We start from the raw sequence: 24,426 nt of genomic DNA, 5'->3' as shown, positions 1-24,426 counted from the left end.
TATATATATATATATATAAAGCAAACCTTTTAACTTTCCTTAACTCTTTCAGTCAGCTCTGATATGTTTGAAAGTTTAATAGAAATTACACCAACTCTATTCCCAAGAAAGCCAAAGTGTCCTTTTGTGATTCTTTCCTAAATGTCAGTTATTTATTGTATGCTGTTCTTTTATATTGTTGTTTGCACTAATATTTTGTTTAGCTGTAAAATGACATTACTGTAAAAAATAACCAAAGAAAAACTGAGTTCTCCTATATATTACCTATATATTATTATCTGTATTCTTAAGACTCTGTTTGTATGCTTTGGGACCTGTGTGCTTAATGTTCATAGTGTAATGAGAAATAAATACTTGTGTTACAAAGTAAAATGTACAATAACATTGTTGAACTCATGAGTAGTCTTTGGCATCACAAGAATTGTATGGGCCTTTGGAGACAGATAATACATCAGAGCAAACTGAAGTATTAGCATTCAGGTTGGAAGACGCTGTGCTTCAGCATATAATTTTCCATAAATCCAATAAACAGGTCAGAAAAAGTCTTACGTGGGGTTCGACCTCATGTACAGTGCTCATAGAACAAATGTAAATAATGAGGGCAAGCGGATTATCTTTCATGGCAGTTGTACTGACACAGGTGCACAGGTATAAACAAACATTTACATGTTGTGGTACACAACAGAGAATCAACAAGTTAAATGGAAAAAAAAAATAATAATAATAATATATATATATATATAAAAATATATATATAAATATATATAAATATATATATTTATATTTATATGTTTCTATATATATGTACTTGAGCTGAAATAAAAGGGAAAAAGTGGATGAGTAGTTAAAAAAAGAAAAACTAGCTTTCTGAGTGGTTTCATGATTCATTCTCTTTTTGAGTATTACATATTCTAATGAAGCAAACAACACATTTACAGTGTTTACATTGAACCACCAGAAAAGGAGGTGGTGTTATACAGTTATATAGAATAAACACTAATACATGGATCTCTCATCCTCCATCTCCTTCAGATAAACAGTGTAGTTGTAGTTCAAGTCATCATCACTGGGTGGCAGGAGCAGGTTGTAGAGTTGCAACACTAAAGAGAGAGAGAGAGGGATTATTCTACCCATGTCTAAGTGAAGACAGGGCTATTTGACAGTTAATGATAGTTTTGAATCATAGCAGTCTCAAGCCAATAAACTGACAGGATTAATTCCGAGAAGTTGTCACCAAGTAATGGACTGGATTTTCTTACCTTTGAAAGATGTATCGGTGTAGAGCTCAGACTTAATGCAGTTTACATAAAAGTTAGAAAACGAGAAGAAATCCAATTTTTCCCTCTGTCAAGGATCAGAACATGCTGGAGGTTCAAGTGTTTTATATGCTTTTCACACACATAATGTATGCAAACAATTCCATATAGAAATGACCATTTCTTTAAAAAAAAAAAAATTAATGCCCCCAACCTCCCAATGTATTCCATCAAATTAGCTACCAAAATGATTGTTTTTTATTTATATACTACACATTCACACAATGGGGCTTACTGACCAAACAGGTAGGAAAGGATGCACGGTAAACTCCCAACACAATGGTTATTATTTATGTCCTGTCACAATCACACAAACTGTGAAAGATAAAAAATATTCACATGAAAAGTACAAAAGATATATTTTTCTTCAAAATGTAAATTACAGATATTTAATTTCATAAAACCTCTAGCACACTCCCGTCAGTTCACTGTTCCTTCCTTCCTCGCTCCTGGATGAATACATGCATGAGTTCCTTGCCTCGGCCTCACCTGAGACCTTTCAACACACCTGCGTACGTAGATGGTTAACAAACATATAAAACAGCCGTACTTTCTATTTTCATTCTGTTTATGATTTCTCTGCAGAGCATCACTGTAACACAATTTAACAGAACCAAACATCCATTTTCTTTTTTGACATTTAGCTGGTTTCCATCGGAAAGCTGAGCAGTTCAAGTGTTCAAGAAGACTTCAAGAGAGAGGGAGAGTGGTAGGACACTGAAAATGTCCCGTGCCAGTCCGCAGGCTCCGTACCAGATTTAGTACATGTGAATAAGTTTTATATTGAAATAACTGTCAAAGAACAAGACCAACTAGAACACAGATGGGTTTGAAGACGGGCAGACAGGTTGCCCTCTTGTCTGATGTTTAACCTGGTCTGTGCGACTCCTTGCTAATGTGCAGGCTACATGAGACATCAAAATGAACAATTCATACAAAAAAAAAAAAAAAAAAAAAAAAAAAAAAAAAGACACTACAGTGTAACACAAGCACATTAACTGTGGCTGCATTAAAGGTGTATGTTGTGGTCTCATTACCAGAAAAATATCACATTATTCAACAAAGAGGGAAAGTCTGTGAGCTGTGCTACAACGATCCTGTGAAAACTTTGTATTCCCAGTAGAGGTGATGCTCACGTTTACTCACTGATTTCTTTTACACATTCCAATATGCTTCAATTACCTCACACCTTATGGTTGATGTTTTAAAGCTTTTGGAAATTTTAAGGATTCATTGGTTCTATACGGTGTCAAGGGGTGCTCCTTTAAATTACACACTCCTCTATAGGCTGAGAAACTTCTATTAATGTTATATATATAATAAACCCATTATATATACCACAGGATCAACGCCATAATACATTTGAGTCAATCTAAACTCTGTTTTCTTTGTGAAGATATGAGGTCTTCACCTGACAGCAACTATACATATGAAGGGTTTCATTCCAAAACACTATACTGTGTATCCATTATAATATAAACATTAAAACCTGTAATATCAATCATATCACTCAAAAATAATTGCATTCTATACAACGGTAGTTTATGATAATTGACGGTACTGAAATAAACTCTTTCCATGTTTTTCATAAAGAAAAAAGTTATTTTTATGTAAAAAAATTTAAAATTCGGTATATATTTTTTAGAGATCTTATTCTGGAACAAAACTCTTCAAAACCCGTATGAGAACATCAAGATAAAAGACTTTAAGAGTACAACTGACGTGATGGTGGAGGATGACGGGGAGCATTTCAACAAACATCTCAGGCCTCCCACTCATGACCAGACACACTCTGTTCATTGTGTGGACAATGTCTGAGAAATTACATATCTCAGAAGTACTTCCTTAAAAAAATGTTGAAACTCAGTAGTAGCTGGTTGCAGCTGGATAATAAGCTGCAGTTTGTTTAGTACATAACGCGACGCGGTGAAATCATGTCGCCCACTCACTTATTTCAGGGATTACGCTGAACCACATTCGGCTGCAGAGTCCCAAACCTCTGCAGAATAAAAACTCCACTTCTGTCTTTTCAGAGCTGTGACAACATCGGTCGCTGGGACGTGCGAGCTGGGAGAGAGCTGACTTTCCAACGAGGACATGGGGCTCAGACAATGGCTCCATTGACTCTGTTTGACCTCCCCCAGCCCAACACTAGTTAACATGAAAAAAAAAAAAAAAAAAAACAGGCTTCAAAAAAATGCTGTTGATTATTAACTGTGATGCCAGTGTGTTCTCGCTAAGTGGAATTTGAGCCATGCATTGATTATCCAAACCGAGCAGAGCCACATTTTTGCCTCCTCAGATTCACATTCAGCTCCAGTGTCCAGTGCATTGCTCACTTTTACACAAAAACACAAACAGCACAACTGCTTTTTATATATGCTAATTCTTCACTTACTTTGGATTATATTTACCAATAGCTTGTATGCTTTCTTGCACAGTGAACGGTCACCAAAAACCAAAAGGCCCATTATGATAACACAAGCTTGGGGGGGCGTATACAGTATCTTTACATGCATTTTGAATCATTACACAAATAATTCTCCCTAATTCTTTGCAAAACTGTCAATCCCTGAAAGGTTTTCTCTATCTTAATCACTTATTCACTATGTTTTTACCATCAAAACTTTAATTTGTGAGATTTGAGAAGCTTAAAAAGTCTGCCTCTACCTCGTATCTCATCCGTCGTACCACAAAGAAGCTGCAGCCACCGACACTAACAACCACATACATCAGTGCGGCACAATGCCTCTGTCTTCTCCATACAGGATGCCTTTCTTTCTGGGAGCATGTCTACTGGCCAGATGGGCTGCAGGGCCTTCTCTGGCAAAAACAAAATGGCTTTGAGTGTACTGAAGACCCCCATCAGGTCCGGGAGAAAGTGACCAGAATACTAAACACAATCTTCAATGCACACCATGGCTCACTTTGTCAATGTGCTCTATATGTTTTTCTCTATTTAGCGGGCCTGAGTGGTGTATCAGGACACGAGAGGGAATTTAAGCTTCACATGTAGAAACAACCACATATATTAAACAAGTTAAAAGAAAATGAGAGTTTAAAAAAAAAAAAAAAAATCAGCATTCATGAATCCAGTCAAACGTTGGATTCTGTGATAATCAGACCTTTCTCGTACCACAATGAATTTCCACAAATGTGAACTCCTTTGCTTATCAAGTACTGAGTTATTTACAGAGGCTGAGTAAACTTCTTTTTGGCACTTAACAGTCGCAGATTGCTGAGAGGAAGACAGGAATACAAATGATGCCACGGACACCGGATGAATGCTACACAGTGTTGAGTCATGGTCTGCCACAACTGGGCCATTTGGTGACTTTTGCCAGACATCCTCCGCTGGTTTGGATTTGTGGTGTTTCATTTGATATTGAGAGAAGATTCGGTTCCACATGCTCATTCTCAATGTCAAACACACACCCAGGTCATTTTCTGTCACACAAATATCCATCTTCCCTTTCTCTCACTCCTCTTTTACCTCAGTAGAACACAATCTGTGACTCCTGGTGAGTTCATCACATTACCCCTGTTCCTTCACCTCAAGTATGTCCACTCCAGGTGTCTGCTAGTCCAAGATACTCTGGATTCTCTGCCGTGGGGGTCATAAACCCGTTCACATGCCTGGGCATTCCTCCGTCTCTCTCATCCCCTGTCCCAGCTACTGCTTTGGCTTTGGCCACAAGGTCCAGATAGTACGGGTTATCAAAGGCTGGGGAGGTAGAGCCCCCAGTGACCAAGTATCCTGGGTTTTCCACACTGTGACCGGAGCTCAGGCCGTTAGGGAGGCGTCGGTCTGCTCTAGAGCCTTTGCGAGGCAGCGTGCTGGGCCGCTCGGGTCTGGGATCCAGCATCTCCTGGTTGACGTACTCTGATTAGGTGGACAAAGGAGGAAATGTCAGAACAAAGGATTGAGATGTGATTTAGAATGAAACGGTTCCTTTCATGTTATTAATCTAAAATTTTTTTGAGAGACAGCCTTCAGTGGAAGAAATCACCCGCTCACCTGGCAAGGCATGATTATGATTATACCCATGACTCCTTCTGGGCAGTGAGTGATGAAGGTGATGAGGATGATGAAAGCCATTCGGTCCGTCTGTCTCCAGATCACCCTGGCTCCCGTTGGGGTAGGTGGGATCTTTACTGTAGCGCCCGGGGCTGCCCGGGGGCAACGAGGGGTCGTCTGGAGGCCCATCCAGGAAGACGGAGTCGGACTGGCCTCCGGCCGAGGGGCTGCGAGCCAGCGTTGGGTACTGAGGAGTCCACAGGCCGTTGGAGGTGCTGGATCCTAATGGTAGGGTAGGATACTGGCTGCGGCCAAGAGTGCTCAGGGAGGAGTACATGCTTCGTGGGCCGCCCATGATGGAGGGCTCAACATCTAAGCCCTGATCTCTGCTCTGTTGGAGAGAGACAGGGGAGATACATGATGAATGAGAAGGTGAATCCAGCAACTAAAAGGTTCCCAGGTCTTCAAAACAGCTAAGCTAAGTGCAAAGTACCAAAGTGAGATTGTTTTTATCAAGCCTAGGCAGCCAAAAAAGTCCTCCCCCACTTACCCTGTATGACTGGTGTCTGGATGGCCCATTGGAGTGAACCCCGTCTCCGTGAGTCCTCGGGAAGAGGTTTGGCTGAGGCACCAGATACTCCTCAGCATCCAGCAGTTCCCTCATATTGTTCCCCTCCTCCTCCATTAGCGTCCGGAAAAACTGGCTGTCCACTGGGTTGGACATGCTCATCTGCTCATCGTTCTGCAAGACAGAGAAACAAATATATATATATATTCATATATATGTCCTCTTTTTCAAGGGATGCAATGCTAAGAAAGCAGCATGAAAAAAGATGGAGAAAAAGAAAAAACAATCACACAGAAGTAAAACATTTGCAGCAGGAAACACACGTGCACATACCTGAATGACTACATAGCGAGGAGGATCTCTGGCCATGACGCTAAAATCATTCACCAGATTCTTGAACTTCGGTCTGCTCTCTGGGTCAATCATCCAACCTGCCGTTCAAACATAAAATCACAATGTGAACAAATTGTCTCTGATGCAGTTTACTAATATGCCTAATTTGCTAACCTGTTTAATAAGGGACAGGTAACAGTGAAATACATTAGAGTTGTCTCAGAAAGCTTGACTCTGTTGAATTTTTTTCCGAATCGATTTTCCAAACTGTTTAGCCTAAAATGTTCAACTCCACAGTTCAGGAACATTAACTCCTCTGCTCTAACAGAAAATGGACTACAATTTAAATAAACATGTTCATGTGCAGTTTGCATATTTACCAGTCCAGTAAATGAGTGAATTTCTTAAACATTAAGACACAGACAAAATGTAACTTAAATGCTGCAGTAAGAAGAGCAATCACTGACATTTGACCATGATCATGTAGACGTCGATGGTGCAGATGAGGGGCTGGGGAAGGCGTTCTCCTCCCTCCAAGACATCTGGGATTTCCCTCGCCGGGATCATGTCGTAGGGCTTCGCACCGAATGTCATCAGCTCCCAGACTGTCACCCCTGAAATGTACGATTACAACAAGATATCCACCAAAATGATAGTTAACACTTGAAAAATGTATCATTTACTAATGACACATGTAAAGACGACTGGCAGGAAACTAAACTAACTTTACTGCTACTTTAAGTGTGTGCGATTTAAATTTTTATCACTGATGAAAAACAATATTGTGAAAAAGGAATTGCTTGTTGTATCCTGCTACATTAACTAACAATAACTACTAACAAGCAGCAACATGGAGACTTCCAAAACATGGCTACAGTTTTTTAAAACGCTATGAGTGATACTGACCGTAGCTCCAGACGTCACTCTGATGAGTGAACTTCCTGTGCAAAATAGACTCCAGAGCCATCCATTTAATCGGCACCTAGAAACACAGACCTTCCAGTTTATAAAAAAATTAAAATTAAAATCATTCCCAGTGCTGATGCTGCTACAGCCACAGTCCCATCTTACTTTCCCTCCATCAGCATGATACTCAGTCTCATCTATGTCCAGCAAGCGGGCGAGGCCGAAGTCGGTGATCTTCACGTGATTTGGGTTTTTCACTAGAACGTTGCGGGCGGCCAAATCTCTGTGGACCAGACGGACCTCCTCCAGATAACTCATTCCCTACACCAACACACACACACACACACACACACACAGATCCATCACCCACAGATCCATGTGTCCACAAATATACAAACTAATACCACATCAAATTTGAAAGGAAAAATAAGATGACAAACAAAATTAACAGCAACATCCAGACACAGCTGTTCTACTAAGAAAGATGTGCAACTTGACATCTACTACAACAATCTGCCTGCGCTTCAACAAAAAGATGATATGTTGTTCTTGCTGACGTACCTTGGCGATCTGGACACACCAGTTGAGGAGGAACTGGGAGCCGATGTGGTCTTTGTTCTCCCTGACGTAGTCAAGAAGGCAGCCGTACGGCATCAGCTGAGTGACCAGCTGCACCGTGGAGGTCAGACAGATTCCCAGAAGACGACACACGTAAGGACTGGCAACCCCCGCCATCACGTAAGCCTCCTGGGAGACGACAGAGCAAACAGACGTTGTGAGGCTGTGAACTGTATTAATGTGTACTGTAACTTTATGTGTGTGTGTGTGTGTGTGTGTGTGTGTGTGTGTGTGTGTGTGTGTGTATCTGGCTTGTACTCACGTCAAGGATTTCTTTATTGGCCTTTGGCGAAGTGTTCTCTCGTAATACCTTAATAGCCACTGGTATTTTCACATTTTCCCCATCAGGAGCCCACACTCCCTGAACAGTTAACAGTCAAAACTTTCAAGAATCTCACCAATGATGTGAATCTAAATATCTAAATAACAATAAATGCTGTATTTGTGCATCTTTGTAACAGCTCACATACCTTGAAAACAGTACCAAAGGCCCCTGCACCCAACACCCTGAGTTTTTTCAGCTCAGTTTCCTTTAGGATTCGCATCTGAGCCTGATTGGGTGACGCACCACTTGGTGTAAGAGGCTCTACCAGCTGTACACATGAAGGAAGCAGATGGCAGATTCCTTCATTACACATATTACAACACCCAGGGGCAACTTAAGCGCATTTAGCACATATTTAATTTATGTTGAGAACCAGGCTTCCACCAAATAAATTCCCACTAGTTTCAACAACACGTGTTTCACGTCTAACGCCCAAATACAAGTGAAAATATCAATATTTGTGACCAGTGCTCCTGTCAATCTCAGCGCCCACCTCATGTTCCTGCAGGATCCTCCTCATGGTCTCCTTCCTCCTCAGCTTCTTCTGCCTCTTCAGGTAGAAGACCAGCAGAGCCAGCAGGATGAAGAAGAGCACCACCCCACCCACTGCAGCCGCGATGGTCGTACCCGGTCTGAACAGAAAGAAACGAGGTGGAAATGTGAAATGAGAAATATTGGAAAACAGAATTACTTAAATGACTTAAAAACACTCAGGTGTTTTAATAGTTATTGTATCTCACCCTGTTCTGGTATCGATGGGGCAGCCTCTGTCATCCATCACAGTGCAGCTGAAACAGAGAAACATTAGGTGTGAGGTCGTTGTCATCGTGTCTGCAGATGGTGCCTGTAATTGATTTGATTGTTTTGATGTGCGTCCACTCACGACAGTGTGCAGTTGGTGCTGCAGGGCAGACAGTGTCCTGTTGCATTGTTGTACTTCCACACAGTTTGCTGATCCTCCTTCACACCGCTCGGACAATGGTCCACACAGAACTCACCGTCCTGGAAGTTTCGACACTCTGTGCAATGTTCTGCACCCTGAAGACACACAGAGAGAAACACACATCGTATCGTATATATCATAAGTAGGTGAATTTATTTAGATTATTTTCTGGTCATTTTTGGGAGATATGAGTAAAAAGCAAGGGGGATGACATGTAGTAAAGGTCACCAGCTACAACAGGACCTTGCTGATACATGGTAGGTACCTAAGTAGAGCACAGGGAAATCCACTGTTTATTTTTTCTAAATAGACTTTGAATTTTCAATCCAGTGCAAGAGTGAACAAATTTGGATTACACATACCAAGGGCTAATTTCTGAAATGCAGCTGGTTGGTTAATAGAGACATTTTATTTTTCAGATCTTACTTAGGATAGAAATCAGTCACATAATCTCACTCAGCCTCGTATGCTCAGAAACACCGTGACAAATCTTACCGGGCCGTGACAGGAGGCAGAGCCGTTGAGAGGTCGACACTCTGTGTGACAGGCAACACACAAAGATCCGTCTGTGTATTCACGTATAGCTCTGCAACAGAAGCACAGAGGGGATGTGACACAACATCTCAAGACATAGTCTGTCATTTGTTGGGTGCATTTATCAAGATCATCTGATAAAATCTGGGGGTGGGGCCGTGGGGGGACTTCATTTGTTTAAGAAATAGTTTAACATTTTGGGAAATTTGCTTTCTTGCTTTCCTACTGAGAGTTAAATGGGTTCAATACCTTTCTCACATCTGCACAGTAAATGTGAAGTTACAGCCAGCAGAAAGTTAGAGAAAGTCCAGCTATTAACACCAGTTTGTCATTTTTACAGTTTGGTTTTTGTACGTATTAAACCAATGAGATATAACACGTGAATTAGGGAGGTCTATGCTAAGATAACCCGCTGCTAACTATAGCTACTTATAGCTAATTATAGTGCAGACATGAGAGTGGTGCTGAGCTTCTCTTTAACTCTTGGTTAGAAAGCAAATGTGCATATTTCCAAATTTCTAACTATTCCTTTAATATTTGAGGTAAACTGTGATTAAAAAACACAATTAGTTACTGGCTTCGTCTTAATATAATACAAGACAGTAAATATGTGATTTTAAAAACATTTGCACGTTATGCTCGCTCAGTGTGATATAGAGTTTAGCCATGCTCAACCCTAGACCAAAGTAATGCAAGCAGCAAATACATTTTCAAGCAGAGAAGAAAACAGGTTCCTTGTTTTATCATCAAAGTACAATTATTCAAACATAATTTAAGAGGTGAAGCACATATGAAACGTTGAGTCATGCTTTTGTTTGTGGCATTACCTCACCAGTGGGACATTTTGAATAAGAACTTATTTCTGTGTTATCTTGTGAATCTGTCACTAACAGATATAGATTGAACAAAAATACACCCAGTTACTGTTCAAAGAATAAGCTCCCTGGTGTTATTACGTGTATGTGCTCTGTCAGTGATGTAAAAGCTTTTAGATTGATTTATTGTAACAACTTACGCATTTGGAGTTGACGGCCAAACCACTCAACCCCACATGCAACCACCTGTTCATATCTTTACTTCAGGCGAATGCATTTAAGTTATTGATTTATTTACTGGAGAACTTGTTGGGGATTATGACACACAGTATGAACACTGGAACATTATCAATTAGGTTTTTTTATTGATTTAGTGCAGACACACCCACAGACAAACTTCCCTACCCCTGATAGATGTCGCACTGCTCCACACACTCTGTGCCACGTCGGAAAGCTTTGCAGGACACACACTGGCCAGGCCCGGGCCCCCAACAGCCCCCATCACACAGTGGGTGACAAATGCGACCTTCTGCCTCTGAAAAATTGATGGACAGAGTCAGCAGAGCATGATGCACAGGGTGTTTTATGATGGCTATATAACACAATAAAATGCATGAATGTTACTTTAAATAAAATGCACAGAACAGTGTTTTCTGCACTGTCCTTGCAGCTCGATCTAATGTGTTAAACTTGGACTAACAGTGACAACTGGTTGATCAAAGTGCAATCCTCAATAACTTTGATTGGCCTTGGCCCATTACCCTGCTCTGCAAACATTATGTGTGTTTTCACCTACCACAGACTTTGGGGTCCTGGTTGTGGTTGACGATGCGGTGGGGCCCCTGGGTGGGATGCAGGAGACTCTCCCAGGGCAGTGAACTGGTGTAGCACAGCTGGGAATTGTTGTGCAGCAGGACCAAACCTCCACTGACACTGCGTAGTGAACGCAACCCAAGCGACTGGATGGGGAGATTTTGGATGGCAAGTGAAAACACACCCCTAAAAGAGAGGAAGAGGAGCTTAGTGACCAGAGGTGTGGGGTCATTTGAATGATTTTCTTTTTGCTCATTTCTTGTTTTCAAATCTGGCTAAAAATCGTAGATAAGCTCAAACACATTAATGAATTGTATAAGATCTTGCATTAAGATGTATCTGTATTTATCATAGTTAAGTTTAATACTTTTTAACTCTGAGGCCTGCACTATAACCTGAGATTCTTTATATGTGCAAGTGTGAAAAAAAGATGTTTTAGTTAAAGGAGCAGAAAGATTGAATCCGGACAAAACTGAAAAAATTAAGGGAACTGAGCCAGGACAAAGGAGTAAAATGAAGAAAGCAGGAATGAACATTTTCAAAAAGAAAAAAAAAAAACAACCCACATAAGATCATCTGACCAAAAAAGACAAGAAACGACAGCAAGGTATACACTTAAATGACACGATGAGACTGCTATAATTACCAAACAAGAGCCCATAATGTCAGCGCTTGCTATAAAACAGTGTCAGACAAGCAGATCTCTCACTTGTCACTACGACCTAGTTACAGCATGCTAACATAGATAGTGTCTCATAGGTTAACCCCGCTGGCTGTGATGCATTTTAAAGCTGCTGTGCTGGCTAATAATTAGCCTTTATTACCCTGAACTTGAACAAACTGCCTCAATGGAACCAAACATATGGAGATGAGCATGAATGAAAACACAGTGTGGGTGAATGGACATCAACACTGGCATTTGGTGACACACCACACAGAAAGAAACTGATACTCTACATTGGCTTGATCTACAAGATAACAATGTAATAATGTGATAATTAATAATAATTTTCTGCATTTAATATCTTACTAGACACAAACTGCAAGCAGCTAAAATAACAATGAAAGTTTAAAAGTCTTACTTGTAGAGCATCCTGCCCCGGATCACCCTCAGGTTTTCAAATACACTCAGGTCAGTCCACTCTTCAGGCCAGGCATCAATGTACAAGTAACCTGAACAGTAACATCAGTCAAAGATACTGAACACACTCTACCAGACGAGATGCGGTACGCTCTGTACACCAGGATTCTATGCAAAGTTAGACCGAATCGGACAAACTGTCCCTGCAACAGTTACAAAATCAAATACATAAAAAAAAAAGAATAAACTGATTTTATTTTCCTGAAAGAAGCTAAAATAAAAACAGTTGGATAAACACTTCTTCGCTGTTCAGTACCTGTAAGCTCCTCCAGTTTCTTGAAGGAACTCAGCTGCTCCAGAGTCAGGCCTGATGTGTTGGTCACAGGGTCCCTGGACAATGACAGCATAAGATTTGAGTTTTATTATGTGTAAATATTTCTCTACTGTATTTGAATTAGATTGTCTTGAATATCTGAATGTCTTAAGAATAAGAACAAACATGAGAGTATGTTTCTCTGCTGACACAGCGAAACTGTTGAAATGAAAAACACTTTAGAAGAAAATTCCAGGTCTGGCTTTGAAGTACACTTGAGTACAGTAATCTACAGGGTTTGGCTTGAGGAGTAACTTTCCTCTTGACTTTCACAAAGAAACATCTGCAAATGTTGCTGCAAACTCAAATATTTGCAGTGCTAAATGGGGGTTGGGGGGGGGGTATGTGGCTTTATGGTGGTCATTATTTTATTCTGTCATTTCTAAAGTATCTTTGTGAGCTAAAAGTTTTTCATATTTGGCCTGTTTATCTCTTACCTTGCAAAGCTCTGAGGGAGGAAGGCCAGACTGCCAAAAATCTTCTTACACTTGTTGAACTGCTCCACATTAGAAGATGTTACCATGGTGATGCCATGGTTATCCATGACACCAAGGTTGTCCATACCCAGACCATAACACACTGCAATACAAACCACAATGAAAAAGGACAGATTAATTTATCACAAAACCAGTTATTAACCTCAGTCTGCTAAAAATGTCCAATACGCCGGGAAAAGCATGATCCACATCCCTCCAAATAAAACACAACATCATCAGCATAGAATAAAACAGTGGTACACTGCGTTAAACAACAAGGGTATAAGGTGATGTTGATAAATAGAGTTTAATCACAAAATTAAACTGTTCAAATCTTTGAAAGGTGTGCCACAGATAATGTCTGTGAGGTCTTGGTATATACACTAAGTTCATGTTTCGTAATAATTTTTTGTGTAATAGAGAAAGAATAGCTGTATTAGTGTTTGTTGTGAATGTGAAAGAGGTTGAAATGAGGACTCGACACAAAGTAAAAAAAAAGAATACAGCAGAAATTTAAGATCATGTGTTGTACGATGCACAAATTATCTAAATGTAGCAATACTGATGTATGACACGAACCGCAGTAACAACAACAACAAGGTACTGCAGAAACAGGTTGGTTCACTTTGCGGTTGATTGTAAGCATGTGATACATCAGAACATCAGTACATGCAGTGCAAAACATTCTCACCTGTACTGATGCTTCATGTCATGCACATGAAAAACCCCAAACTTCATCCAAAACATAATTTGAGCCCCATGATGTGAAATTATTTTTCTTCTGTTGGACTTCTGGATAGCTACTGTATAAACTGTATAAATAAAGTTTTGTGTCCAAATGCAAATCTACCCATTCACAAAACCTCCTTAAAGACACAAACCTTTGGGACAGTCTCCTTCACACTTTTCACATTTCTGCACCTCGTTTCCATCGGGCTGGGTGATGATGACTTCCTGGTTGGCTTTGGGACAAACCAAAGTACACGCTACTTCCATAGCTAGGTAGTTATCTACAGACAGGGAGACAAAGTCCTCAAAGGTCATCTTGGCAGATATAAAAATGAAAAGGAAATGATAAAATGGGGAGATGGTAGCCTAAAGGCTTGCAGAAGCAGGAATGTGATTTGAATATTGGTTGGTTTAAATACCTGAAGTGTTTGTGGAAATCTTGGCAAGAAAAGCAAATAATGTTTGCTTCTCCTCCCTCAGCATGTACTACCATCAAGACTGAGAGCTTTCTTGGATAAATAGGGGTGTTTCAAAATAAATTCTTACAGGGACACGTCTTGACACAGGTGGCTCCAAAGTTGAACTTCTTGTTTGGGTTGGGTTTGGTCTGAAAGGTGACAGGGTCGTAGATAGTGGGTGGAGGACAGTTCTCCTTACACACACCGCTGTCGTTGAAGTGACGGCACGCCTGGAGGAAGAGGAAGGAAGAAACACGTTACTCCAAAAATGACGAAGGCTGGTCAAACAACACAAGGAAGATGAAGATGTGTGTGTGATCTACCAGGCAGTCCGAGTCTTTGGGTCCTGTGCATCCAGCAGCACACTGCATGTGACAGCAGTCATTGGGCAGCAGACCTTTACACCGCTGACAGCCAGACGCACATTTAATACGGGTCACTTTGCACAAAAAAGAGAAAGTTTCAGATGTATTTCACCTGCTCTCGACTAATGGAAACCATATAGTGTCACATTCATGCTGCGAACATTATGTTAACTCACAGGTTTGGCAGTCCTTTGCAGTTTCTCCCCAGCAGCTATTCACACATACAGAGGAACAATTTGGACCTGTGCCAGAAGAAAACCAACAACAACAAAAAAAAGAGAGCTAAGCACTTATCTCACAGTTTAGCAATTCAACAAGAAAATACAAGGCTAAGATTCTAGAGCAATGCTACCTACTCTAGCTTTCAGCTAAATGCTGACAATAGCATGACAACATGTTCACAGTAACAGTTCTAACATACTGATATTTAACAGTTCAAATTTATCAGGTTCACCATCTTAGTTTAGCCTGTATGGTGGTTTAGCCATAAAACAAAGTACTTGTCAGAGGTGCTTCTGCTTGCTGTCGTTCTGTTTTTACTGTTTTTACTTGAAGCAAGTGTAATTTCTCTTTCTGCACTACCCTGTCAGATGTTTTATATTTCAATTAGCAAATCATCTGCTCACATTTAGAGGCCCGGGGCTGCAGCCGGTGCTGCTTGGCGTGGAAGTTCTGCTCGTCCAACGTGTCCCTCCAAACAATTTTCTCAGGGTCTGGGAAGCACAGCTGGGGGTTCCCCCAAATGTACACCCCACCCAACAGGATCTCTGCAGGGAAGACAAAGCATACAAGCTCAGCAACCTACCATTACAGTAGTGGTGGTTTTGGGTATCAACTCGAAGCTCTACTATACTATCTGACCTGTGAGGCTACGAAGCCGGAGCGTCCTAAGCCCCTGTCCATTAAGAGTGTTATCCAGTACAGCCAGGGCATAGCTGGAGTTGTACAGCTGGCTGCCTCGGATAATCCGAAGGTTGTCCAAAGGCACCAAACCCACTGACACGTGGGCTACAAGGACATACCCCTGCACCTCCACGATCCCCTGGAGAAGAAAAGGTAGAGACAAAAAGGATGAACTGATGTGCCAACAGAAATAGGTGGATTGACTAAAAATATTTAGAGCTAACCACACTAACCAACTAAATACTTGCATTGTCGTCATTTGTTGCCACCTTCTTTATTTTATAACTAATGCATATGTTTCCATTCAGTTCAGTCCCATCTTTAAAACTCATTCTTCTAAAATTGCTTGCTGTAACAATAGTGATATACCTGCAGGAAGGAGAGGTCAGGGTTTCCATGAAGGTGTGTAATCTCCAAGTTGCCGTGGACAACCTGGCAGCCAGTGTAGAGCAGCCTCAGGGTCTCGTAGTGGTTTTCCAGGCTGGAGGGCAGGGCCAGCTTCATATCTGTACCCAGGCACACTGCAATACAGATAACATATGACCCCAACTTCTCACAAATATAATATAACATATTTATTATTTTATTTCTCAGTTTTATAGTCAATCTAAACAAACAAGATACCTTCAAATAAATTCCCAGGACTTCCATTAACCTAAAATATCCAAAATAACTGCTGCATTTATTTCTGAGGTAATGCAACTAAATGTGCTAAAAGTTAATTGGTACAAAAGCATAGTTAGGGCCCCAACACTCCATCTAGACTGAAATAATCCGATTAGTTTAGCAGCATAACAGCAATAAAAACAGTCAAATGTATGATAATCACTGGATACAACATAATGAAATAAGAAGTTTATCTAAAACACAGATTCAAAATCATCTACATAACGTCACACATGAAGTGCTGCACTGAAGACACCCCCTTTTGATTCTTGCGTTTAATGCTGGAATTATGAGCCCCATTAATCATGTAATGGGTGATAATCTATTTAGTAAAATTGCAAAATATTCTCAAGCATTTCAACTTCTCAAATGTGACAGTGTGTTGCTTTTTTTTATATCACTGTGAATGAAACATCTTTGGGTTTTGGACTGTAAGGGAACATGAAGACAAATGATGATGATGAACTGTAAAGATTTGGACTACACATATTTTGACTTGTAACTGTTTACAAGTGGCCTTGAATGGGTACTTTGAAATACAATCCACACACACTGCCTCCGTGTGTCTCTTAGTGTATATGATATATTTTCCACTGGCAGCAGAGAGCACAGATTCCCCACAGTGGGTCACACACAGCCTTACATTCAGGGTCATATAGCATTACAATTCATGGGGGCTCTCGCAGACACATAGCTCCCATGCTTTAGCAGACAGTCACACAGTGGACAGTCCCTCCTCTGCTGAGGTTATAAATGACTTCCTCTGGCTTCCTTCCAACACCCCTTCAATAGTCAACCCACTTCCCCTGATTGAAGAGCCCCCCCCCGCTGCCATCTCCTTCTGGAAAACGCGGCTGTATGGACATATACATAATCAGAGGAGCAGGAAGTCCCGGCAGGCTGGAGGAGGGTGGTTGTCATGATATACTGAGGTTCAGCAGACTTCAGGAGATATGTGCTCAAGTCGTCTTCCTATCAAGTATACATGTCTGCCGATGCGTACAGCTTTCTGCTGATTGCCGAGCACAGAGAACTTGACCCATATTACAGCCCTGCTAAGAGGTATTGGATCATACAGTGTAAATAAAGTCTATTAAAATCTGACAGCCAGCTACTGCTGTAAATGAGTCTGTGATTGCCAAAAATACACACCCAGTCGTTGCAGCTTGTGTCAAATATCAAATCAAATGACTAATCACTGCCTCCTTCAATGATGTCATCATGGAAAATAGTTTGACATGTAAAGCCAAGTGGGGAGTTGAGATTTTATCCTCGAGCATTTAAATAATTTTTAATAAGACAGAATCTAAACACAAACAGAAATCAACTCCCTGAAACACACAAACTACCACACACACACGCGCGCGCGCGCGCACACACACAAACAACACAGACAGCTCCAGCTCTGGGGATTAGGTAAATGTGCCGTAACAGAAAGCACAACAGAGCAGATTTTCCATTTCTAAAAAGTGTGCGTAAAGCCAGTTCTCAGCTTCCTCTCCTTTTATTCCCTCACTGTTTGCTCTCCAAATGTCTCTCAGCAACGGCTGTGTGTGTATGCATGGCCTTGTGAGGAGCTGCCCACCCCTCCATCTCCACGGCCTAAAATACACTCCCTTTTATCACTTACTTTGCTCTATCTGCCTGCTGTCATGTCACTATCCCTGCCGTCCTCTTCTAAATTCACTCACAACATCATTATACTACCTCTTTTCACCCATTCATTTTCCCCATCCGTTTCTCTCAGCCTGTGACTTGTTACCCAACTCTTCTTGGGCTCTGGAAAATGTCATTTCACAGGAATGTGTGTCTTTGCATATCTTGATGATGACACACTTGGATAGTTTTAACCAGTGAGTGTGTGTGTGTGTGTGTGTGTGCATGGGGGGGGGTTCTAGTTCAGTGACTTGTCCAAAGAGTCGTCTGCGGCATGTGACCCCCCTGTGTCCGACAGGTCACTCACACAACACGCACAACTAATGACTGACACAGACATCCACAGACATCCACACACACACAAACACACACACACACACACACACACACACACACACACACACACACACACACACACACACAGCTGAACGTGTTAGTACTGGCTTCTGCACAGTGTACAATGGCAACCTGGCTCTGAAAACTTCCACTGGTCAGATGTTTCTGTGGTTAACAAGAGCAGGAATGAGAGTATTTCTACTTTGCTGCCTGTTGTCCACATTTTGATCATTGACTTGATTACAGTGGAGTCCCTCAGAACAATCCAGCATTCATTGTGATCACATTCACTGTTCTGGCATAAATGTCGAGGCGTCACAGCAGCTTGATTCAGATTCCACAGATGGTGATTTTGCTATATTTGAGTTCCAGTCTGAAATTTACTCTACCTGCAAATTACATAACCTTAGTTCAGCGGAAGCAAGGCAACATTTGATTGTATAGCTCTTTTATTATATCTTTAATAGTGTTTAAAGGCCATTGTGCATATGAAATGAAGTCTAAAGAATCCAGAAGACGCTGTTATACTCCAGCCATCCAATTAAAGGTGTCTAACGGTGGGAGAAGAGGGCTGTTTGCTCACCCTTGTCTTTCTTTATACCACTATTTTTATCACATTTTATGCGCACCAAATGCAACAATGTCAGGGCGGGTTATCCCCGTATTTAATCAATTACTGTGTCATCATCCAAACTACATCTTTTGGAGCATACCCCTGCCTTTGCTCTTGCATTACTCCAACTTTTATCTAAACTAGTAGTTTAACATTTAATTGTAACATCCTGCTAACCCATTCCAACTTTCATGATACATCCAGTTAGCATGCAACAGGCAAGTCATCCTGTAAATATCAGCTCATGAAAAGAAAGTGAATAGAGGGCTGATTGTTCAGTTGCTGTTTCAACATATGTCAATGCTGTTAAAGGAACAGGGAACTTAACTGTTCACTCTAGAGAGTAGTTCCAGTAAATTGGTCAATTAAAATGTTATGTAACCCTGTAGGATTTACAGTAAGTGAATATGGACAATTAATACAAAACCATGTACCCTTACAATAATAGCTCAGGTACTTGAAACTAGAGCTGAAACGAACAATTGTCTTCATTATTAATTAATCTTTCTTTTTTGATGAACTGATTAATATATAAATATCAGAAATTACAATTTGTAGAGCCCAAAGTAAAATTTTTAAATTGTCTAAATAAAAGTCCAAACATTTCGAAATGCTGATACAAATCAGAGAAAAGCAGCAAACCCTCACATTTAAGAAGCTGGAACCAGCGAATGTTTGGCTTGATAAATGACGTCAAGGATTAATCAATAACTTCTTCAACAAGTTGACAGACACTGGTTTGATGTTAATCTCTCTTTCTACAACACTGGATGTGATGACTGTGTGCTGACTTTGTCCTGTACCAGTGTGCTGCTTTAGACTGACTGAAAACTAAAAGCCACCTTGAAGCCACACCTGTGTGTGGCAGCGTGCCAGTTAGCACAGGGAGTGTGCATGTGTGTTTACCAGTGTGTGTCCAGTAAGTGATACAATCATGATGGCAGTGATGCTACTGCGGGACTTAGACTGAAGCATGGAGGAAAAGCCTGCAGCGTGACACCCCAGAACAGTCAACAAGATTCTCTGGCCTCCACTCTCCGCTAATGGATTAGATCCCTTCAAAGCTCAACACAAACAGAACAAGCTGATCCAACAGGACATCCTCCGACAGTTTATTAGCACTCAGATTTAACATGTCAGTCCTGACGCTTCTAACGCAGTGCTGATCTTAACAACGTGTCTTGCACAAACTTCAAATTTCTCCCAACCTCCCTGAACACATTCTTTCTTCTCCCTCACTGTACGGCTAAGTAAGAACAAACAGGTATTGCTCAACAGACAAGCAGAACAGGATCTGTACTGTTCTGGAGCTACAGACATGCGCTCCTCACTCATTCACCCTGTCATGCATAGACTACAATCGCACAATTACTCAAACATATACTGCCCTGCTACATCAGAATATCTCCTCCTGCATACTTTCTTGCGCATTCACTACAACGTGAAAGCACCTGCAGCAGCATTTAGACGTACAGTTCATTTAAAAAGGGGAAAACTGTGTTAGGAAAGTGCAGACAAATTAATCAAAATTAGTCAATTAATGTTTAAAATTGAATGTGTCTAAGGCTGTATTAGGATTTACCAGATGATACAGTGCAAAAATCAAGCACATCTGAAAAATATAGTTGATGCTCATCACATTGGTCTGGATGATAATGGAAAATTACTTTGAAATCGTCATTTTCAACTTGCAACCTGAACTTGTATGTTGTACAACTGCATGATTTCCTTCTAGTGTTCATTTAGAAAATCAGATTTTGTGTCATGATTCAAATTATTGGGCAAAAAAAAAAAAAAGTTCCATCATAATTTCTTTGACAGATGACCTACAAATACTGGTATATTGTCGGAGCGATGCTGGGCAATCACAATATCCATTAATATTATTTCATACAGATACACAACATCATATTTCTTCTTCTAACATAAATTAATTTTTTAATGACTTAAGTTCATCCAGAAGACCCCTTTAATGGATCTTTTGATTATTTACGTTCGGGAAAAAATGGTGGAGACACATACATTGGTTTTATTAATGTATTTAAGGGCCATTATTAACTGGTATGAGGTTGAGAAACCTATGATTAATTACAATTGAAAAGTCATTGTTCCAAAGGGATTTCTCTATTTATCTATAACACATTACTAAATTATTTTTGACCATTTATAAGGCTGTTAGTTACAACTAATAACCCTCAGTAAAGGGTGCGTTGTTATCATGTGTCATAATAACTCTGCTGATAGGATCAATGATAAAAGAGGAGAGGTGATATGCAACGACAGTCTTGGCCAGACTAGAACCAATGACGTGGCGATTACATGGTCCCCTTGGCCGCCGGGACACAGCTGAAATGATCATTTCATTCATATTTTTTAATTATTGCCAAATTCTAACTACTAGAAAGTGTTGCACTGACACAGAACGCAAACACAACCAACAACTTTTTCCTCCAAAAAAACAGATGAGTAGAAACTTTTTATGAAGAAATGGGTTTTTGCCAACAAAGCTGCTGTGATTTTCCCTCTACAGGTTTGTGTCAGGAGTATCGTAAATGAAGGCTGAAGGTGTGCAACTCAAACCTAAGGAAAAGAACACAAGAAGGCGTTTAAAGTTTCCTCCGAGGCTGGTCGTGAAGCCCACTGGTGGCCCCTTCCTCAGCTCAGAGAGTTAGATCAGTAACACACAGTCTAGACTGGTGACTCAAAGGACTGAGTTAACCTGCCACTGAGGCCAATCCAGTGGGACTTAATCACTTCACAGTGAGTTTCGTTCAATGGGTGCACTGGAGTGTGAAAAGGACATGAACTCTGTGGATACAGAGGCAGCCAAACACACACACACACACACACACACACACACACACACACACACACACACACACACACGCACGAGCAGGTTGCATAAAAAATTTATTCCAACCACTAAAGGAAGAACAGCAACAGAAATGTTGACCTTTGGAGTCACAAACACTTACTAGTTGGCCACATGATGTGTGTGTGTGTGTGTGTGTGTGTGTGTGTGTGTGTGTGTGTGTGTGTGTGTGTGTGTGTGTGTGTGAAAAACAATGGCATAACAGCACTCTATAACTGAAAGTAAGACTGTTCAGATTTGTCCTCTTGTGCATGATGCGTTGCTTAACTCGAGGATTAATGACCAATCAGAACGCTCACACTGAACTGATGCTTCAGAGATCAACACTGTGGAGGAAAGTGCACCAACCTGTTCCCCCCAACAATGAAGATGTATTTGGAAATCACTTCAGCTGTGACTATAGGCCTTGTTTGTTTGTTTGTGTGTGTGTGTGTGTGTGTGTGTGTGTGTGTGTGTGTTTGTGTGTGTGTAGTAGTAGTAGTAGTAGTAGTAGTGGCGGCGGGGGCAGCAGCTAATTACAGTCAGAGGAGGTTCATTATAATATTTTTTACTAATACTAGTCATTTTACTAGTAATAAGGGCTTGAATGAATTATTCTATGTTTAGATTTCACCCAAAGCCTCATATTATTACTCTTTTAAAAAGCCATGTGCTGGTCTACTTTCCCAGCAGGTTTTTGATTTTTAACAAGTGCATTTCGATAAAAACTGCCAAGTGCATGTCAATAAAGACTGTGTTGTAAGAGGAATTCTCAGAGTTATTGAGGTCAATATATTTGCCATTAGCTTGTGCCACAAAAAGGTTTTTAAAAACAGCTGACTCTTGATTATTGATATCTATAGGGCTGCAACTATTTAAATGGTTAATAGATTATAGATTGACTGGCATATAAATATAGTTGTCATCAGTTTTTCTTTTGTCTGGCCAACAGTCCAAATCTAAAACATTTCAATTTATTGTGAAGTAAGACCTTGAAAATCCTCCCATTAGAGAAGCTGGAATCATCAAAGGTTTCAAATTTGTGCTTGAAAATGACTTTATCATTAAAACAATTATCAAAAATAATTTCTGAAGCTCATCCACAAACTGTTTCAGCTCTAATATGAACTGAAACAGTTTGTTTAAAAAGGATTAAAAGAAAGGGTGAGAATGTAGCACTCCTCTAATGAGATAAGATCATACGTGTAATTAAATTGTTTATTTTATTTTTTTTAAATCGTGATTTTGTAGGACTACTTTGCAAATATGCACTTGTTTGTACTCTCAGTTAGCTCTTGTTTTACTGGCATGCTCTCAAGCTGCAAGTGTGACAAGTGGCCCCTCTATCAGACAATGTTCTCTTTACAGCCAGAAGTGAATAATTGACATCGTCATGATACTTGGCACACAATGCGCTGCTTGTGATTGTTGGTTTGTTTTTGTTTACGCGCAGAGCAAACCAGCCTAGCTTAACGTCCGCCTGCACGCACAAGTCAACTAGTGTCTCTATCTGTCCCCAAGCTGCAGAGCAGGTTCTCATGTTTCTTACCTGTTTCAGTGTAACTACCGCTACCATGTTGTAGCAGTGTGTATAAGTGCAACAAAGCGCGTTTGAAGTTGTTACAAAGCAGTTTCAGTCGTGGCTGTAAATCTCATTAGACGCTACAGGGTGACAGGTGTGATTTTTCTCCTTATCAGCGCTTCATAAATCCCACGAGCCTCAACAGACGGAGGACGAGTCCAGTGGACTCACGGAGGAATGTGGTCCTAGCCAGAAATATCAGCCTCTTTCTGTCGAGCTGAGCCTCAAACATGTACTCAACTATAACCCACATATCATACTCTCACACCCCTACTAAGCTGTGTGTCTGTTTTACGAACAGCGGAGCCGTTTAAGGCGAGAGAAGCTCTGGAAGTTACCCACCTTCTCTGCCCAGCGCGCCCGTCACTCCGAGCAGCACGACCCCGACAAAGACCAAACTTCTCGCCGCCTCCATCTGCTCCGACTCGCCGCTTCTAGTCCATATTCCAAAGCTGGATGTTTTAACTGTCCCCAATGAGGAGTTCCCGTATTTTCACCTCTCCTTCGTCCCACAGGTTGGTTTTTTTTTTTTGGCACGGTTGGAGTTGTTGTTCCTTTCCCAATCTCAGTGACTTCCTCCCTGGAATTCCGTGCCTGTTGGTAGTAAAGCGTGACAGCGGCTGAGCAGAGGCGCGCTCCCGTGAAGGCCTGAGCGGGGAGTGGCAGGTTGAGTCAGCCCGCCCTCACTTCAAACTGCCTTATCTGCAGGGCAGTGCTGCTCTAACTTTCTGCTGAAGAATTTCGCATTTACAGCTCATCTTATTAAATGTTGCTCTCTCAGTGAGAACAAAGTATCTGTAGTCTGATAATTTTTTTTATCTCCACTCCACTCAAAAATGTGCTTGCTTATTGCTAATTCTCTTGGATGTTTGACCTTCACTGTTCAGAATATAGAGCACTGTGCAAAAGTTTTAGGCACTTGAAAAAATGCTGTAAAGTGAGAATGCCTTTCTCTTAGGGATACTTGCTAGCAGTTTTTCAAGGTACTTGACAGGTAGGTCGCTGGAGAACTTCCTCTGTGGGTTCAGGCTTTCTCAGTGTCTTGTAATCCCAGACTGACTCCGTGATGTTGAGATCTGGGTTCTGTGGTGGCCACACCATCTGTTTCAGGACTCCTTTTCTTTCTTGTCACTGAAGACAGTTCTTTA

At 40.9% G+C, this 24,426-nt stretch overlaps 1 protein-coding gene across 1 annotated transcript; it reads right to left on the bottom strand.

Annotated features, from left to right (window-relative positions):
* Positions 1-1,491: 1,491 nt before the first annotated feature.
* On the bottom strand, positions 1,492-23,888 carry erbb2 (erb-b2 receptor tyrosine kinase 2). Its single transcript, XM_023402479.2, has 27 exons — positions 23,621-23,888; positions 15,944-16,095; positions 15,533-15,713; positions 15,298-15,438; positions 14,848-14,913; positions 14,630-14,745; positions 14,395-14,536; positions 14,001-14,129; positions 13,081-13,222; positions 12,587-12,660; positions 12,272-12,362; positions 11,173-11,375; positions 10,782-10,911; positions 9,523-9,613; positions 8,968-9,122; positions 8,825-8,872; positions 8,578-8,716; positions 8,230-8,352; positions 8,022-8,120; positions 7,703-7,888; positions 7,307-7,462; positions 7,142-7,217; positions 6,703-6,849; positions 6,236-6,333; positions 5,885-6,076; positions 5,335-5,725; positions 1,492-5,199 (listed from the first exon to the last, which is right to left on the bottom strand). Exons 1-27 carry the CDS (start codon positions 23,691-23,693, stop codon positions 4,871-4,873), a joined length of 3,870 nt encoding a protein of 1,289 aa, XP_023258247.1. The 5' UTR covers positions 23,694-23,888; the 3' UTR covers positions 1,492-4,870.
* Positions 23,889-24,426: the final 538 nt, after the last annotated feature.

This window comes from Seriola lalandi, unplaced genomic scaffold, assembly GCF_002814215.2.
Source record: "Seriola lalandi dorsalis isolate HSWRI2012SDOR001 ecotype SW California unplaced genomic scaffold, Sedor1 jcf7180002053933, whole genome shotgun sequence".
Taxonomy (NCBI): Eukaryota; Metazoa; Chordata; class Actinopteri; order Carangiformes; family Carangidae; genus Seriola; species Seriola lalandi.
Note: the sequence above shows the minus strand (reverse complement) of the source record. Positions and strands in the feature narration are given on the sequence as shown.

Coding starts and splice junctions, on each gene's coding strand:
- erbb2 (XM_023402479.2), bottom strand. CDS start 23,693: ATGGAGGCGGCGAGAAGTTTGGTCTTTGTCGGGGTCGTGCTGCTCGGA. Junction 8,717..8,824: donor CCCATCGATACCAGAACAGG/GTGAGATACAAT, acceptor CTTTCTGTTCAG/ACCGGGTACGACCATCGCGG. Junction 5,200..5,334: donor TCATAATCATGCCTTGCCAG/GTGAGCGGGTGA, acceptor CCACCTAATCAG/AGTACGTCAACCAGGAGATG.